Raw genomic sequence first — 16542 nt, 5'->3', positions numbered from 1 at the left:
GATTAGTTCACTAATGAAGATTGAGAAAATAAAATCCTCCTCCTGATGTCAGACCCTCCCAGTCTGTCTGTCATTCATTACTACACAACACTTTTAAATTGGTCGTCTGATTCACTGTGAGTCCTGTGTATCGTAGCAACAGAGACATGGTGTGATAAAGGTAAAGGTAAAATGATTATTCGTATTATGTTGATTTTTAAACTCATTTGGTTGATAGAAAGTTACATACATAGAAAAACTATTATAAACCTATCTTTTATTTTTATTATCAGGAATTTCGGCAACTCGACCCACTGCTGTTCATAAGCTGAGTCTCCTTTTTGCCAGCAGCTCGAGGCAAGGTGACCCATCAGGAACACACACACACACACACACACCTGCAACTTTATACCTGACCTGACCAGGCTGTCTGCAGGCTGTAATAAGCAGCAGAGTGGAACCTGCTGTGTTTTCTCCACCCTCACCTTCAAGCCCCAACACACAACAACAGAAAAAGAAGAAAAAAAAACAACCCACATCTTTCCTCACTGTAGCTGTAGCCTGCAGTGCCTTGCAGTGATGGTGGAGGGGAAACCGTATCGGTACGGGCTGATAGTGGCGGGCCTGTGTGTGGTGGCAGTCGGCCTCTTCATCATGACTCAGGAGCGGCCGCACGTCTACGCCACAATGTGCGTCCTGGGCGTCACCATGGTGTGTGTTGGGACGACATGGAGCCTGTGCCAGTGCTATCCCAAGGTAGATGCACACTCTGCATTAGAAAGAAAAAAATAAATAAAATAAAATACATATATATATATATATGTACAATTGTTGTCATGCAAGATTGAATTTATGGAGAGCATGTGTTTATCAGGTAGTTTTGGCTGCTCACGTTCAGGAGAGCAAGATACAGGCTCAGAATACAGCTGAAGCAAAAGATGGAAGGTAATAACTCTCTCTCTCTCACTCACACACACACACACACACACACTCAAGCAGGTTTGCATTGACTTTGATTTATGTGGCTAACTTAAACAAAGTGTTGTCTCTGACCTTCAACATAACCAGTTCATGCCATAACCCAGGACTGTTCAATTACAAACTCAGTTGGGCTGCATTTTTAAACCAGGAAATCGAGCTGCTGCAGCAGGTGAGGACAAATAGCAATACAATTATTTTGGTCATACACAGTAGTAGCTGTAACTATTTAAAAAAATGTGTTTGTCATCTCAGGTGCATAAAATCAACCAAAAAAAGCGCACAATATTATTATTTGTTTCTCTTTGAAATAAGGTAAACATTATGTCATATGCGACCCACAAACATCTCAAAGTGCCTTTAACAGAATACAAAAGGCTACTGTAGGAATTGATTTTGGAATCTTAAGGAACAGTGAAAAGTGTTTTTGGAGTTATTTCTTCAGTTATTTCTGGTGAGACCACAGGCTGGGCCACTATGACGTTGGTTATGGGCCGCATGTGGCCCACGGGCCACCATTTGAATAGACTGGCAGAGGCACAATTACAGTTGTGAACATTATTATTTACCTAGTTTTAGATTAATTTCTTTGTTTTTGATGTTTTGGTGTCCATATTTTGATATACTGAAGTTTACAACATTCTATCTCAAAACAAGCACTTTTACTTTGAAATTCTGTGAAATACCATCTTGAATATCTTTATTGCGATATCATGATGGAATATTGTGTTATAATTATAGTCCACCCTCTACTGAGCAACACTTTCCCCCCCTAGACCAGCCCCCTCTTGTCCAGACTAGATGCTCATTGACCCCCAGGTCATTTGAGTTTGACACCCCTGTAACCAGTTCCTCAGAAATGAGGTTCTACCTCATTAGGACCAGGTCTTGGTCTTTATGAGGACTGCTGGTCAGTGTAAATGTCAGAAAAGGCACACACACACACACACAGACTGTCCTAATGTCCCAAGGACAAGTGGGTTGTTCATTAAGAGCCTACAGTAATTCTGCTTTGCTTCTGTCTGCTCGTCATCTCACGGGCGAACATGGCGACAGCAGCAGTGTAATGTGTCTCCAGCGTGCACCTTTTCAGTGATTAGTATGTGATAACAGCAGAGCAGAGGATGTGTGTTTAAAAAGGGAGAGAAGTGGAATCAATAATGGCCACAAGGTTGAATCTGACGGCAGGCGACAGTGTATAAGTGACGTGTTATTTACCTCAGCCATACCTCTGCAAGGACCATTCGTTTTCTTTCAAACTTATTGGAAAAAGAAATACAAATGCATCCCTCTAACATTTTTTTTGTCCGTCATAAAGAAAGCAGAAATAAAAACATACATACTTAAATACCATACATACTTGAGAGCACTAAACCTTGGGTTTGACAGCCGCAAAACATCAACAACTTCATTCAGGGAACCAATAAGTAGACATTATGTACAAGAAACATCTCCTGGATGCACTAGGACGCTTCATCGGCGATGCACCCTGGGGTCATTGGGTTTTTCGGGGTCTCACAAACATCATAAACCCTCGCCAAGCACTTATACACTTACACTAACGTACTCATGGTTGGCAAATGTTACACGCTGCACCTTTAAAGCGCTCAAGTGTCAGTTACTATAGTGACGATGCAGCCCCCGCATTTGACTCTGTGTAATTACGTGACTGTTAAACAGCCAGATAAAGACGTGTGCTCAGGAAAAGCCTCAGATTTGCCCGTCTCCCCTTTCTGTGTGTGTTCATTTTTAGGTTTCCTGGAGCTCCATCAGATTTCTGCGGCCAAAATTTGAGAGGCACTAAACTTCTCCACGAGGTCCCAGTGAGCCAGTGTCACAGCTGTCCTACACTGAACCTGGTCTGAGGTGATCCAGGATACCGGACTGAGCTCAGGACAAGATGAGGATGGCGGTCCTCTGTTTGATGACCTGTTACTGAACAGCATCCCTGAGTATTTGAATTTGTATGAACAATAGATGCAATATCAGCAGTTTTGCTCAATTTTTGTGTATTTTTGAAGTACTGGAAGATATTCTTATGGCATTTTTAAGACATAAAATACTTTAAATAATTATAATTTGTCTTGTATGGTTTTTTTAAAGCCCTGAAACATTTTTTACTTCTCACCCGGTGTCAGGGGAGGAAAAGTGGAATACTGTGGAGAGTTCAGTTCATCAAACTACTTATACATTTTAAAAGTTGATCTTTTTAGAGCCAGGATGCCTCTTACTCCATGTGTACAGTCGAGGTTTAGGTATTATCACATCGCACAAGAATAAACAAGTTGTGATCCTGCACATATGTACAGTAGATTCAGATTTCTCCTTCAGCTGTAGATGACTAACTCTTCACATGCATCCCTCTGCAGCCGTGAAGCAGAGTGGGATGTAATCAGAGTTGCTTTGTAGAGGATGGCAATATTTACAATAAAATGGCCGGTGAGTGACCACACACGCTTATTTATTACTCAGAAAGGCACTGACATAAACATTAAGTCCATTAAGACTCATTTTTGTCCTGTGGTGTAATAAAAAAGTGCACTTTAGTTCAGCGAGTAAAGGCATTATATTGCCTTCAGGTTCATCTTGTGAGCTCAGGATCTTACAGTGAGGGCAGTTAACAGGACAATAACCGAATGTATGTCATGAAGACGGAGGGAAAAAGTGAGGCCAGTGAGAGATATCAACATTTTTATGAGGTGTTTTATGAAAATGAACATAAATGTCCTCTGCTGTTTCTGCAAACCTCAACAATCACAGAATTCCCAGGCTTAATTCTACCTTGACCACAGAGAGGAGACTTTGTTAGGTCGATACAGATGCACAGTTACAAAGGAGCTGACTTTTAAATCTGCAGCAGAAGACGACATTCTGCTTTTTCACAAGTTACACCCATGCAGCTGGAACAATAACCATTTTCCCTGTATGATTCTGCTTATTTATGATTACGAACCACCGTCTGCACTGGAGTGACAAGTCTTTTCTTTATTCCTGCAATGTTGAACTTGCATAATTGTCAAAATAATCCAGATGAAATCACCACCAGAGTCATTTTCTCAGACTTGACACAGAGGGAAATAATGCAACTGTTTTCTCAGACTGAGTGAAGGATGAGTACAGTGATGAACACGGGTGAAATCCACAGTTCCCCTATTATGTGCACTGTGTGTTTCCATAACTACATGTTTCATGTTTCTGATCCACAAGCTTCACCAGCAAATGCACTTTAAATACCTGATCAAATAACATCAAGATTCCTGTCGTGATCCTCTCTGTAAGTTACTCTTGCAAACATAACTCACATAGTTCACGTGAGTTAAAACAGCATCAACATGAGCAGAGAGGAAGTGTTTTTTTTTTCCTGCCATAGTTTGTGGGTGGTTTTGGGGAAACATGAAACATGACTCCTCTGCAGTAAGAGGTGTTTTTGACGGAGGACAATCATTCGATACAAAAGCGGTGGCGTGAGCCCCTGAGACGTCACCAGTCTCCGCCTTGATTTATAACAATCAATTGTTCGATGCGTTTTCTTCCAAAAAAAATCCCAATCGATGGCTGGATGGTTCTCTGGCTGCGAGACGCACAGCACGCAGGGGACGCCAAAGCATCTGGACACCTGAGACTAGGGGGGAACAAAAAAACAAAAACATCTTCACTAAATATTGATTGTTTTTTTTCTCGTGTGAAGAATGCGTCGCACCTCTGCGTGGATTGGCTGCTGGGCGCTGTGTCTTTGCGCATCTTTGACCGCGAGCGCGCAGGACACTGCCGAGGAGGACGAGATGATTCGGGACCTGATCCACGAGGACGGGACTCTACCTGAACACGGAGCCGGACCCGCTGCCGAGGTCGTCACGTGCAACAAGGTAAGCAGCGTCAAGTCCGAGGCGTTGAAGCGCATCTTCTCCAGAGAACCTGTTCCCAGCCGAGTTTGAGTTCGAGGCAACTTTCAGGTCTTCATCTGTCACAACTCAACTTTTTATCAAATCTGGATAAATCTATATATTAAACAAATGTATAAGCAACAGCTGCCCTAAATGAACAACATTGCTAATGATCTAAATCATTTTGTATGGCTCTGTAATCATTAATACACCAGTATGGTGGTCTTTAATGTTGTGTATGCTAAAATATAATTATTATTGTTATCCATGTATTTTCAAATGTACTGTTTTACAAAAAAACACATTATTATTTCTTGATTTAGATGTGAAATTATACTTATTTACTTTATTTATTTACAGAAAAAAATGTTTTAGTGGTTGAATGTTATGCTTGATACATTTCTGACTTAAAATATTATATATATATATATATATATATATATATATATATATATATGTATATATATATATATATATATATATATAATGAATACATAAAATATTTACGTTTATGCACTTTGCCAGAGGTGTTTCAAGAGACTTTGTGGGCCCCAGACTATAGTGACTCCGGGGGCCACTTAACTGACCTGTGGTGTCATCACAGCTTCTGCTGATCATACAGTTTTAAAAGTACTGTTGCTGTAGACTGATACAAGTTGTTCACAGGGGCCCCCCTCTTATCCTGGGGCCCCAGGCAGTTGCCTGCTCAGCACCTGAGCTCTGCTGACAGTTGCACTCAAACATTCAGCCCCTGCAGACAATCTTCTTCTCAGAAAAATTAAGTTATGTAAAGAGCAAACACATGCAATGCAGATCTGTATATGCAAAGAAATAGTTTTTTTCTTTGCTACTCATGACAGTGTAACCTCTCTAACCTCTTACAAGAATAGCTCAGAAACCGAACACCTGTATCTGCTGTTGTGTTGTGTGTCGCCAGGCAGCGTGGCGCATGCCCGGTCAGTACCTGGTCATTCTGCGAGACTCTCACGTCCAGAAAACCATCAGGAGGCTGAGAGCCAGAGCGGCCAGGAGAGGATACACGCTGGAGATCCTGCAGACCTACTCTGGAGCGCTGCACGGCTTCCTGGTCAAGATGAGAAGTGACGTCCTTCACCTGGTACTTGCTTCACCTGTCGCTCCATCCTCAACTGCAGCGACAGTTTACATGCACTGACCAAAATGAAAATTGCCCTAGTGCCATTTTAAGTTCCTTGTCTTTGTTGGACATTTTTATTGCTTTGAATTCATTATATAATTGTGGATATATACAGCTGATGAGTCAAAATTGTAATTAAGATAGAATATTTAACATTATACACTTGATTGGGAAAAAGACATGAAATACAAACATTTTCAATATATTTTTCATGTAATATTAAATATTTGGAAAAGTAACAAGTAGTCCTACCAGAAGATTTCAAGCAGCATTTATCAGGCATAGAGGGAACATGCATCCATCTTCTTCCACTTTATCCTCCACATGAGGGTTGCAGGGTCTGACCTATGTCAGCTAAACCCAGCTGACATAGGGAAAAAGGCGGTGTCCACCCTGGACAGGTGGATAGAAAAAACAGAAAAAAATAAATAAATAACTAAAATAGTAACTCTTAAACTGACGGGTGACCAGCTAAGGGATGCAAATGTTAAAGCCCAACGTACGTGTATTGTTTCTCTCGTCTGAGACCAAAGTAAAACGTATTACATCAATCCAGTGAAGCACAGTTGATGAATATTCTGATTTTTGATCAGATACTATTTGATCTCTACTACACATTTGGCCTCAGACTGACATGAGAAATCAAAGTGGATGATACAATACGTCAGGTTGAACAGGTTGTATGTGACTGATGAATGAAAGAGGACCCAGGATAGATCCCTGCGGAATGCCGTTAAAACATGCTTTCATTAGACAAGAGAAACAAAAATGTCTGCCAAAATATGGTCAAAATGTCTTATTGCATTGTAGAACCTTTATGTGTTTGCTGCAGAATAAACTGTGCGTTGTGTTGCTGTCAGGCTATGAAGCTTCCACATGTCCATTATATCGAGGAGGACTCTTCCATCTTTGCTCAGAGTGCCCCCTGGAACCTTCAGAGGCTACTACAGCCCTACGGTGGCACGACTGAAAACGGAACATATCGACCTCCCAGTGAGTCTGTCTCTTTACCAAAAACACCCACAAACACACACACACACACACACACACAAAGTGATGATCTAAATCCCCACACTGTTCATCCCCTTCAGATGATGGAGGGATGACGGAGGTGTATTTAATGGACGGCCGTGTTCAGAGTTCTCACAGAGAGTTTGACAGACGGGTTCTCGTCACAGACTTCAACAACGTTCCCGAGGAGGATGGCGTCCGAGTTCATAGACAGGTCACACACACACACACACACACACACACACACACTTGTGACTCACAGTCTCTCTAGATGTGTTTCACCATATTATCCGTCCGTCTCTGTCTCCTTCAGGCCAGTCAGTGTGACAGTCACGGCACACACATCGCTGGGGTTGTGAGTGGGTCAGACTCGGGTGTTGCTCCAGGTGCTGGCATTAAGTTGGTGCGTGTGCTCAACTGTCAGGGGAAAGGCACAGTATCAGGAGCTCTGGCAGGTAGGACTCCATGGTTCTCACAGCTTACTCCAATCCAATCCAGTCCAACTTTATTTGTAAAGCACATCAAAACGACCACAGTGGACCAATGTGCTGTAGAGAATAAAAAATAAAAGACACAATAAATCAAAGGCATGGAAGCTATATCTAAAATAAATTAAATGGCATAAAAACATGGATGAAAATGTGGATATAGACCGTAAAAAAACATTTTCCTCAGAAACCACCAGAGGAAGCTCGCGTACCACAGTTTGAGAACCATGTAAATTATTATTGCATTTCACTGTGTATGTCTTTCTCTCCTCTTCCCTGTAGGGATGGAGTACATCCGAGCAAACTTACTGGCCCGCCCCCTGGACGCAGTGGTCGTTCTGCTGCCTTTCGTTGGCGGATTTAGTCGCTCGTTGAACGCCGCATGTCGGGATATGGTGGCCAACGGAGCCGTCGTCATCGCCGCTGCGGGGAATTACAGAGATGATGCCTGCCTCTACTCGCCTGCCTCAGAGCCAGAGGTGACGTGACGATGATGACGATTTAAAGCCCGAGTCTGTAAAGTGTTACATGTGGACAGCCATCAATAAATAACGCTGTCTGGGAAATAAGACGTAAACAATAAGGTGTGGTAGGAATAACTGATTTAATGGATCCATCCACACCCATAGCTCTGTCCTTAAAACACACAGAACCTGAAGCCAAGGGGAAGAAGGCCTTTCGTTCATTATTTATTCGTACTTTCTACGATTGTTTAGTTCATCATGATTTAACTGTGGAAAACACTAAACTTAAGTGTAGTGACAGGTGAATGAGTCCATTTGGTTTGAAGGAACTGCTCTGTAAATGCTGTAAAAGGATTTCACACAAACTTAACCTCAGCTCTTTGTGTGTGTGCAGGTCATTACAGTCGGGGCAGTGAACGCAGCAGACCAGCTCATGTCACAGGGGGCGGGGGGCACCAACTTTGGCCGCTGTGTTGACTTGTTTGCACCCGGCGATGACATTGTTAGTGCCAGCAGTGACTGCAGCACCTGCTTCACGACCAGGAGTGGAACCTCCCAAGCTGCTGCTCATGCTGCAGGTACAAACACACACTAATGTCTGCCTCAAGTAAAGATATATATATGCTATTATTTGTGTGTGTGTGTGTGTGTAGGTGTGGCAGCAGTGATCCTGTCGTCCAATCAGGACTTGTCACCGGTGCACGTCCTGCAGACGATGCTGCATCGCTCCACCAGCAACACAATCAACCTCCTCCCTCTGTCCGACACACATCGTCTCACTACTCCGAACATGGTCGCAGCTGTGCCTCCTGCTGTCAGCACAAGTCAGTGACACACACACAACAACAACAACGAGAAAGAAAGAAAAGGAAAGAGAAACACAACAACACCAGTGTGCGCATATTTAATCTGAACGTGTGTGCAGATGGGGAGCTCCTGTGTCGGTCCGTGTGGTCAGAGAGGTCAGGGGTCGCGAGCAGCGACAGCGTGGTCAGCCTCTGTCGTCAGGGAGAGGAGATGATGAGCTGCAGGGGCTACGCACCTGATGGTGCTCATGGCGGAGAAACCATCTCTGTGAGTTCAAAAAGTTAAAGGAATACTTCACCGATTTGCATTTAACGTTAGCAGAGGGGTAGTATTTTTGAAAAATTGTGGTTCCCAGCCTCAGTTTCCCCTGAGTCGAGAAATATCTTCATTCTTTTTTTTGCTACGTGCCCAGTGACAGAAATCAGTGAAGTATACCTTTAAACAACTGCATTTAAGGCTTGAATCTCCACATTTTATTTAATAAACTACCGTCTCTCTTTCTTTAAGTTGCACACTGGGCAGATGGAGTGTGTCGCATATAACGGTGCGAGGGGCAAAGGTGTGTTCGCCGTGGCTCGGTGTTGCGTGAAAAATGGTCTGCGGTGCCAAGTCCACGCCAGTCGTGAGCCTGGGAAACACGCGGAGTGTGTCGATCCACAGCATCACCTGACCGGTAGGTCACAACTGTAGTGGACTGGATGATGTAAACACTGGCATCATTCTGGCCTGACGTTGTCTGAACTTAACATAAAAAATGTACTTAGTGTGTAAATTCCTTTATTTTAACATTTTATATTTATTTCCTTTAGCTCTTTTGAAGACAGCAGTTTCCAAAACTGATTCTGAATCTATTCCTGTGAAACACACAGGAACACTGTATATAAACTGCCATTTAAACCAGATTCAAGCTTCTCATGAGGCTACATTTGCCTGTTGCCATGGCAATCAAGCAGGAAGTGAAGTTTGTACGGATTTTCTGAGAAACAATATGTAAAAGTCAAGTGTGTCACATTTAGGCGGGTTTATTGTCGGAAATGAAATACAATGTGTATGCTTGTGTGAGGCCATAATCACTGTAATCTATAAACTATAATCACTTAATCATAGCCTTAGAATAAGACTCTTTACAGAGGCTGCCATGCACTGTCAAAGCTAAATGATCTGTATCTACAGTATATAGTGCTTTTCTAATCCTGATGACCACTCAAAGCTCTTAACACAGTTCTGCCAGTCCCGTTGTCATGGCAGTAGACTTCATGAATGCTTCGTTTTCTAAATGAAGCATTCAGGACAAAACAAGTCCAAGTAAAAAGGACAAGTGCAGTTCATCAGTTAAAAAAAGTGTCTCATCCATAGATTTCATCACTGACGCCCTCAGATGACAATCTGCAGTCTCATCTTAACACGTCACTGATTCTCTCGCACTGGACCTTTGTCAATCTTTTTGTCCTCAGGATGTACGTCTCTGTCTTCTCCCGAGGTCTCGTCCGACTCCCGTCCTCGTCTCAGCGATGGGAAGAGCTGTGTCGCGAGAGACGGAGCAACACCGCATGCCATGTGCTGCCGCGCTCCGTCTCTGGAGTGTCGCCTGATGGAGAAAACATCAGCTGATGGTGAAAGCCATGTGAGTAATGAAGACATGTCTGTGATGATGATGATGATGATGATGGTGATGGTGTCAATGACGCCCTCTGATCTCTTCACCCTTTGACGTCCCCGCTGGTCTCTTACAGGTGGACGTTTCTTGTCCCTCTGGTTGGACTCTGACAGACTGCAGTGGCGTCTCTCAGGGCCCCGACGTCTCGGGGCCCGTCGCTCAGGGCAACAGTTGCCGCGTCCGTGGCGGAACAGCCGCCGCTGGGGTGACGGGCGTTGCCGTTTGCTGTCGCGTCAGATCACAAGAGCAGCCCAGCACAGAGGAATAATCCGCTCTCACGCCACAGAGATGTCTGCAACCTGAAACACAGCTCAGACACCTGTGTGTGTGTGTGTGTTTGACAACATTTTCACTCATGACTTAAAAGTTCTTCTGTTTCACTTGTAGTATTATGTCTTAAAATAAAGTGTATTTAACTGCCCCAGACATACAAATGTAACCTCACCTTGTTGGATATTTCAAACCACATATCACATACAGATTGTGAAATTAAACGTCTTTTGTAATCTTTTTTTTTTTTCTAATAAAATAATGATAATAAAGAGTTTCTCTTTTTTTCTTATATCAAATGAATATCCTGCACTATGCAGCAAAGGACCCAGGTTCTGGGTTCTCTGGTTTCCTCCTACAATCCAAAAATATACAGAGGTTAAATGGACACTCTAAATTGACCGTAGGTGTGAGTGTCCGGGGTGTACCCCACCTTTTGTCTCATGTCCGCTGGGATTGACACCAGTGCTCCCCCACGACTCTCACCTGGAGGATAAAGCAGTAGACTATAAATAAATGAATGAATGAATGAATGAATGAATGAATATCCTGCCTTGTTCCTCTTTACCAAATGCTCCCCGCTGATTCAAGCGATTGCTGTGAAAACTCAATCATTCTTGAGCCAGGTTATTATCTTTGAGACTCATGACTGTTATTATAGACCAAGTGCTACTAGATCCTAATAAGACTTTCACCAGTGGATATTCAAACATTCAGCCTGTCTCTGCAGACGCTTGGTCCAAGTAGCACTGGCTAATTTTTACATGGACAGCAATATTCTGATGTTAATCACATTAAGGCAATAGTCTAATTAAGAGACTGGATTACAATAATTTTAAATTATTGTAATCCAAAAAGGTCATATTGCAAGTACTGAGAATGTAAATAGAAGTGGATTATTCTATTAGCAACTTGTGTAAACATCATAATCTGAAACTGGATCGTAGACCACTTTTAGCTTTGATTATTGATTTTTCGTGGCGTTGCTTGAGTGATGCAGTGTCACATTCATTTTAATCCACAATTGCATGAGTCTTTTTGTCAAGATCTTGCATTTAAATATTCTCAAAGGTTAAGGTAAAAAAATATCGTCTCATACTCCTCAAATTGCCATCTTGGAATATGCCCAACAAGAACTTGGTCATGCAGTGTGTTTAGGTGGTCATGGTCAGAGGAAGAAATTAAATAGAATATATTTTTTGTGATATCCAGATTCAGAATTTTAGTGGAGGTTTGCACTCTCTGAACCTGCTCTCCTGGTTCCAATCACTCCTTATGAATGTGCAGGAGTATGAGAACAGTGTGTTCACAGCTCACACCACGCATCAGCAGCACAGTTCTCTGTAATCAGCCTGATTAGCAGCCTGTGTCACAGCAGGTGACCATGAAGCACACACACACACACACACACACAAAAGGCTCAATAGAAGGAGGTGAACGCTCTACCATCATGGAAATGGAAATAAAACCCAATTCTTCCTGAAAAGTCAAGTGCAGTACAAGACATTGGCTTCACAGAGGCCACAGATGCAAGCGCACACAAAAGATCCATTGTGACAAGCAGACACACACAAGGACAGCTTCAGACTCACTGATTATGGTGTGGGGGAGCAGCACAGGTGCATCCATCCAACACACACACACACACACAGGGTGACTCTTTATACAGTACAGCAATTTTATGATAATAACTTTCAAAAGGGGGAAGTAAATCCTTATGTAAATGCCTTGTAAGAGGTTGTTAATAACAGTAGAAAATGCATGTGGGGCATAAGGGAGGATTAAATATGATTCTTATAATAGTTATTATCACACTTTAAACTGGATACGACTACAATCTACTAGAAATTATTAGAAATAAATAACATACATAATATAATCTCTGTTCTTTCTGGACTCAAAGTGTTGCCTGACATTGACATCACTTTCAAGACAGACACATGATCAATGACTGGATCATTTCTAAACGGGACTGAATGGGTGGAGCTTACTGTGCACGTAAGGATAAGAGATAAAAAAAGACACCAAGGAGAAAACTACAAATGAAAATGCAAACACACATTAAAGGCCTCATGAATGACTAAACCAATGAACGAGACAAACCGCAAATGTACATAAACACAATGTTTACAAAAGGTTGTGCATTCCAGTTTATTTTATATCAAATTTCCCCTTAATCAAACTCCGATGTACAAATTAAAACTGCGTTTTAACATGCATGACAGAATCCTGTGATGGCAGAAGTGAACGTTTCAAAGTCGAATGACAGTAAAAACCCGTACGTAAGCCAGTCCCCTACCCACGAACTTGAACGTCCCGCCCAGCATCCCATGATTAAAATAAAATTTCATTTTTATTCTGTACGTTTACTTTTTTCCCCACCCCTCTTTTTATTTTTATTCTTTTAAACATACTTGTGGTGATGGGGCAGAGACTTTTCAGCTGAATGCGACTCATGTATGAATTGGCACAGAGAGCGTGCAGCTCCATCAGACAGCACATGACCAGGGGGCGCATGATTGTGACAACAAATGCTAAGAATGACACAGCAAAACAACACGAGGATGGTTCTTTTTTTCTTTTTTTTTTTGTCCTTTCTCTGTCGCACAAAAAAGACAAACTTCACCGGCGCTTACTGCCACACATGCAAACGTGCCGGAGAGCATGGCGTGACATTCACATCAAGTGAGATAGAGAGAGAGATGGAAGGAGCCTCAGTGGATTGATCAAATGACTCCTCACAGAAATCCATTTTGCATGATTGCTTCAAAAGGTCCTCACACTGTAAACATGACCTGTTAAAGCTGAGACCTAATCTGATAAACAAGTTTAGCCTCATGTCTTCAGAAGTGAACGTGTGTGACTTTGCTTAAAACTACTACCGAGCATGAATCAGTATCTACAAAGTGTCTCTGCTTGAGCGCAGACTAAAGACGAGCAGCATTTAACTTTCACCAAAACTCTGTCCTAAGCCCATTATTTATTTCTTATTAGGATGAAGCCAAACGGCCTTGTCCTGCCCCCCCCCAAAAACACACAGAATCACCAGCTAACAGTTACATTCCAACAGTCCTTGAACACAACACACAGAGGAAATGGTTCCAGGTTTGATTTAGAGTCTAAATGGGGGATTAAAAAGCCCTGCTTCACGTTTATATTGAGACTATTTGGTGTCACGGTGAGGACAGGTGAAGAAGACATTAACGCGCCTCGTCACAGGGGTGATGGTGCGGTGTCACAGGTGAGAGAGATGTGGAGAGAGAGAGAGAGAGAAAGAGAGTGAGAGAGAGAGAAAATCGGGAGGTTAAGGCACTTCAAGTCTCCCGATGGTTGAGGCGGTGGACACACAGGTGATGTTCTTGAGTGAATCTAGAGCTACATTTGGATTTGACTCCTCTGTGTGCGTGCGTTTATATAAATGTACATGAAAACAAAGGCAGCGCAAAAACTTCAATGAAAAAAAATTAAAAAACCTGATAAAGCAGAGGTAACAGTGAGGCGCGGAGGACCTGTTCTTCGTGAATGTGAGTGAAGTGACACATTTTTCCACAAGAAAAACATTTGTGTGTTTCTCTTTGTGTAAAACCTTGGCACCTAAAATTAAAACAAGCTCCTGAGCTCCCACTCAGTTGGCACTGACGGCCCACCGTGGCTGATCTGTGCACCTCCAGGTCAGCTTTTCTTGCATAAGGCTTGAGTTCCAAACATCCTCTCCAGTATTCAATCCATCCAGTCAAAGAAAAGTGGTAAAGGAAATATAAAACACAGCAATGAGAGGAATAAAAATCCAGCAGGAGAAGAACTTCTGTCAGCGAGAGGAAGAAGAAGAAGAAGAAGAAGAAGAAGAAGAAGAAGAAGAAGAAGAAGAAGAAGAAGAAGAAGAAGGAAGAGGAGAAGAAGAACAAGGAGAAGGAGAGTGCTGACCATGGCACTGCTTCTGCAGCATCAGATTTGCAGAGGGCCTGGATCTGTCCCGTTTCCAGGACAGAAACGTCCCTCTCTGAACTGCGTCTCCACAGCCACACTGTGGTCACCACAGGTCAAAGGTTGAGTCACAGGTTTCCATGTGTCTTCTGTGTGAGTGGCACTGAAAACAGAAGCTGAGGAACGAGAGGATGTGAGCGCCTGGAGGCTCTAGAGGAACTCCTGTGTGTCACAACAGACTGGGCCGGACTGTAAAGTGCATGCTGAACCCCGCCCCCTCCCGAGTGTTCCTGTGTGGAGGCGGTCCTGTACAAGTGCACGTGTGTGTGTGTGTGTGTGTATGCTAGTTCCTCTAGAGCGACTAACGTGACCTCTCACATTTTGCATGGCTGAGGAGAAGAGCGCAGGAGACTTTAAAATATCATCTTACACTGGAAATTACACCTATGGAACAAATCTTTACAATATGAATATGTTTAAGTAGATACGTTGGCAAACATGAGCACAAAATTGTTAAAACACAACCCAAACCCATCCAACACCTTTTCTGTCATTCTGAGTGAATGAATGAATAAAAGGATAAACTGAAGTCATCCGTGATTGTGGAGGGTTTTTTTTTTTGTTATTTTTTTTTTTTTTTGCACTTCCCACTGTCCTCAACTCTGCTGCTCTTAATGATAATGCATCTCCATCACCGCCTTGGCTGTTCTGAAAGGAAGTAATTCATGATTTATTCATAGCTCCTTCGTTGCCGTGGCGACCCCGAGAGAATAAGTGTTCTGATTGGCATGTTGTGGAGTCCTAAATGTCCCGAACCAATCAGAGGCGAAGTGCAGCCCTTTCCACTGGTTGCCCGGAGCTGTGCCGCCTCTCCTTTTGGACGGATCCTGCTGGTTGGAGGAGCTATGGGTCGACGTCTTCTAGATCGCTCTTTGAATCGCCGAGCATCATGGGAGATTCTGACCCCTGGGGAGGGAGACAAAAGTGCATAATCAACACCAGGGCAGAGGTGTATGATCGCTGAAAGGACGACATGTAATAAAAGACATGGCAGAGGCATAATTAGAGGTAGACATTTTTTTAATAAATGCCATCTACATCATCTACTGATTATTATAAGCTTGCTGCAAAATAAAACTATATAACTGCAATATAATAATAGGCAACACAACATTTTTTGCTCTCTTGATAAATACTGCTATGATGATAAAGTTTAGGTTTTTGACGACCCATTTAGAAGATGTATTATTTAGTTTAAACAAGGGATGGGAATTGGTATTAGTCAGTATCGGTATGATACTGGTCAAAATCACTGGATTGTATATCGGACAGATGTGATGTAAAATCCGATTACAATCCAAAAATCCTATATATATATCTATCGCATGCTTCATTCTGCACAGACTGTAAAAAATGTAAATAAAATCTGCAAAACCATTTTAGCCGAGTCATGAGTTTGTTTCTTTTTTTGGGAGAAAAATATTTGTTACATAGTTGGAGAATTATGGTCTAAAACGACTGTTTCGGATTAATATCTAATACTTGAGTTTTGGATATCGGACACAAAATAAAAAAAAGTGGTATCGGGACATCCCTAGCTTAAATGGTGTTAATTTTGCATATAATATGAAACTGATGAACTATTATTTAGCTGTTAATTTATTCAGATGGAGGTAATAAAGGAAAATTGGCCCAAAAGAATATGCACTACATATTAGTCATCGGCTTTAGACAAAACCAAACTCTACTCATTACACTGTCGTCTCGTCTGTGCCAGAACAAGTCTAACAATCACGTGCAGTGAATACATTCGACACAGAGACGCAACAAACTGTCTCCAGCTCTCTCTACAGCTCTTGACACAAACCAGGGAGAAGATTTTTTTTTGTGCATAAACTGAAAACATCCACCACACTGAGCAGCG

The 16542-nt window shown here is 42.4% G+C and overlaps 3 protein-coding genes across 9 annotated transcripts in view; 2 read left to right on the top strand and 1 right to left on the bottom strand.

The window, feature by feature from the left end:
- Nucleotides 1-558: 558 nt before the first annotated feature.
- On the top strand, nt 559-2998 carry bsnd (barttin CLCNK type accessory subunit beta). Its single transcript, XM_058639169.1, has 3 exons — nt 559-735; nt 854-924; nt 2711-2998. Exons 1-3 carry the CDS (start codon nt 559-561, stop codon nt 2820-2822), a joined length of 360 nt encoding a protein of 119 aa, XP_058495152.1. The 3' UTR covers nt 2823-2998.
- A 1402-nt stretch (nt 2999-4400) lies between these two features.
- Nucleotides 4401-10941, top strand: pcsk9 (proprotein convertase subtilisin/kexin type 9). The gene is made up of 12 exons (XM_058637482.1): nt 4401-4823; nt 5779-5958; nt 6858-6990; nt 7089-7222; nt 7322-7463; nt 7779-7975; nt 8355-8538; nt 8614-8784; nt 8886-9034; nt 9275-9440; nt 10222-10391; nt 10501-10941. Exons 1-12 carry the CDS (start codon nt 4647-4649, stop codon nt 10690-10692), a joined length of 1995 nt encoding a protein of 664 aa, XP_058493465.1. The 5' UTR covers nt 4401-4646; the 3' UTR covers nt 10693-10941.
- Nucleotides 10942-12831: 1890 nt separating this feature from the next.
- The window catches only part of usp24 (ubiquitin specific peptidase 24), a 30544-nt gene continuing 26833 nt past the window's right edge, over nt 12832-16542 (bottom strand). For all 7 annotated transcript variants that reach the window (XM_058637393.1, XM_058637397.1, XM_058637396.1 and 4 more), the window contains one exon: nt 12832-15584. In XM_058637393.1, coding sequence (XP_058493376.1) covers nt 15522-15584 — 63 coding nt within the window. In that variant the 3' untranslated portion in view covers nt 12832-15521. The remainder of the gene's footprint in view (nt 15585-16542) is intronic.

Source organism: Solea solea, chromosome 9 (genome assembly GCF_958295425.1).
Source record: "Solea solea chromosome 9, fSolSol10.1, whole genome shotgun sequence".
Classification (NCBI taxonomy): domain Eukaryota; kingdom Metazoa; phylum Chordata; class Actinopteri; order Pleuronectiformes; family Soleidae; genus Solea; species Solea solea.
The sequence above is the reverse complement of the archived record's forward strand: the minus strand, read 5'-3'. Positions and strand labels throughout refer to the sequence as shown.

What these genes read in the sequence shown, in the direction of transcription:
- pcsk9 (XM_058637482.1), top strand. Translation starts at nt 4,647, where the DNA reads ATGCGTCGCACCTCTGCGTGGATTGGCTGCTGGGCGCTGTGTCTTTGC. An exon ending in GCCTCCTGCTGTCAGCACAA is followed by an intron (nt 8,785 to 8,885) that starts GTCAGTGACACA and finishes ACGTGTGTGCAG; the next exon opens with ATGGGGAGCTCCTGTGTCGG. An exon ending in CAGCTGATGGTGAAAGCCAT is followed by an intron (nt 10,392 to 10,500) that starts GTGAGTAATGAA and finishes GGTCTCTTACAG; the next exon opens with GTGGACGTTTCTTGTCCCTC.
- bsnd (XM_058639169.1), top strand. Translation starts at nt 559, where the DNA reads ATGGTGGAGGGGAAACCGTATCGGTACGGGCTGATAGTGGCGGGCCTG. An exon ending in TGTGCCAGTGCTATCCCAAG is followed by an intron (nt 736 to 853) that starts GTAGATGCACAC and finishes TGTGTTTATCAG; the next exon opens with GTAGTTTTGGCTGCTCACGT. An exon ending in GCTGAAGCAAAAGATGGAAG is followed by an intron (nt 925 to 2,710) that starts GTAATAACTCTC and finishes GTTCATTTTTAG; the next exon opens with GTTTCCTGGAGCTCCATCAG.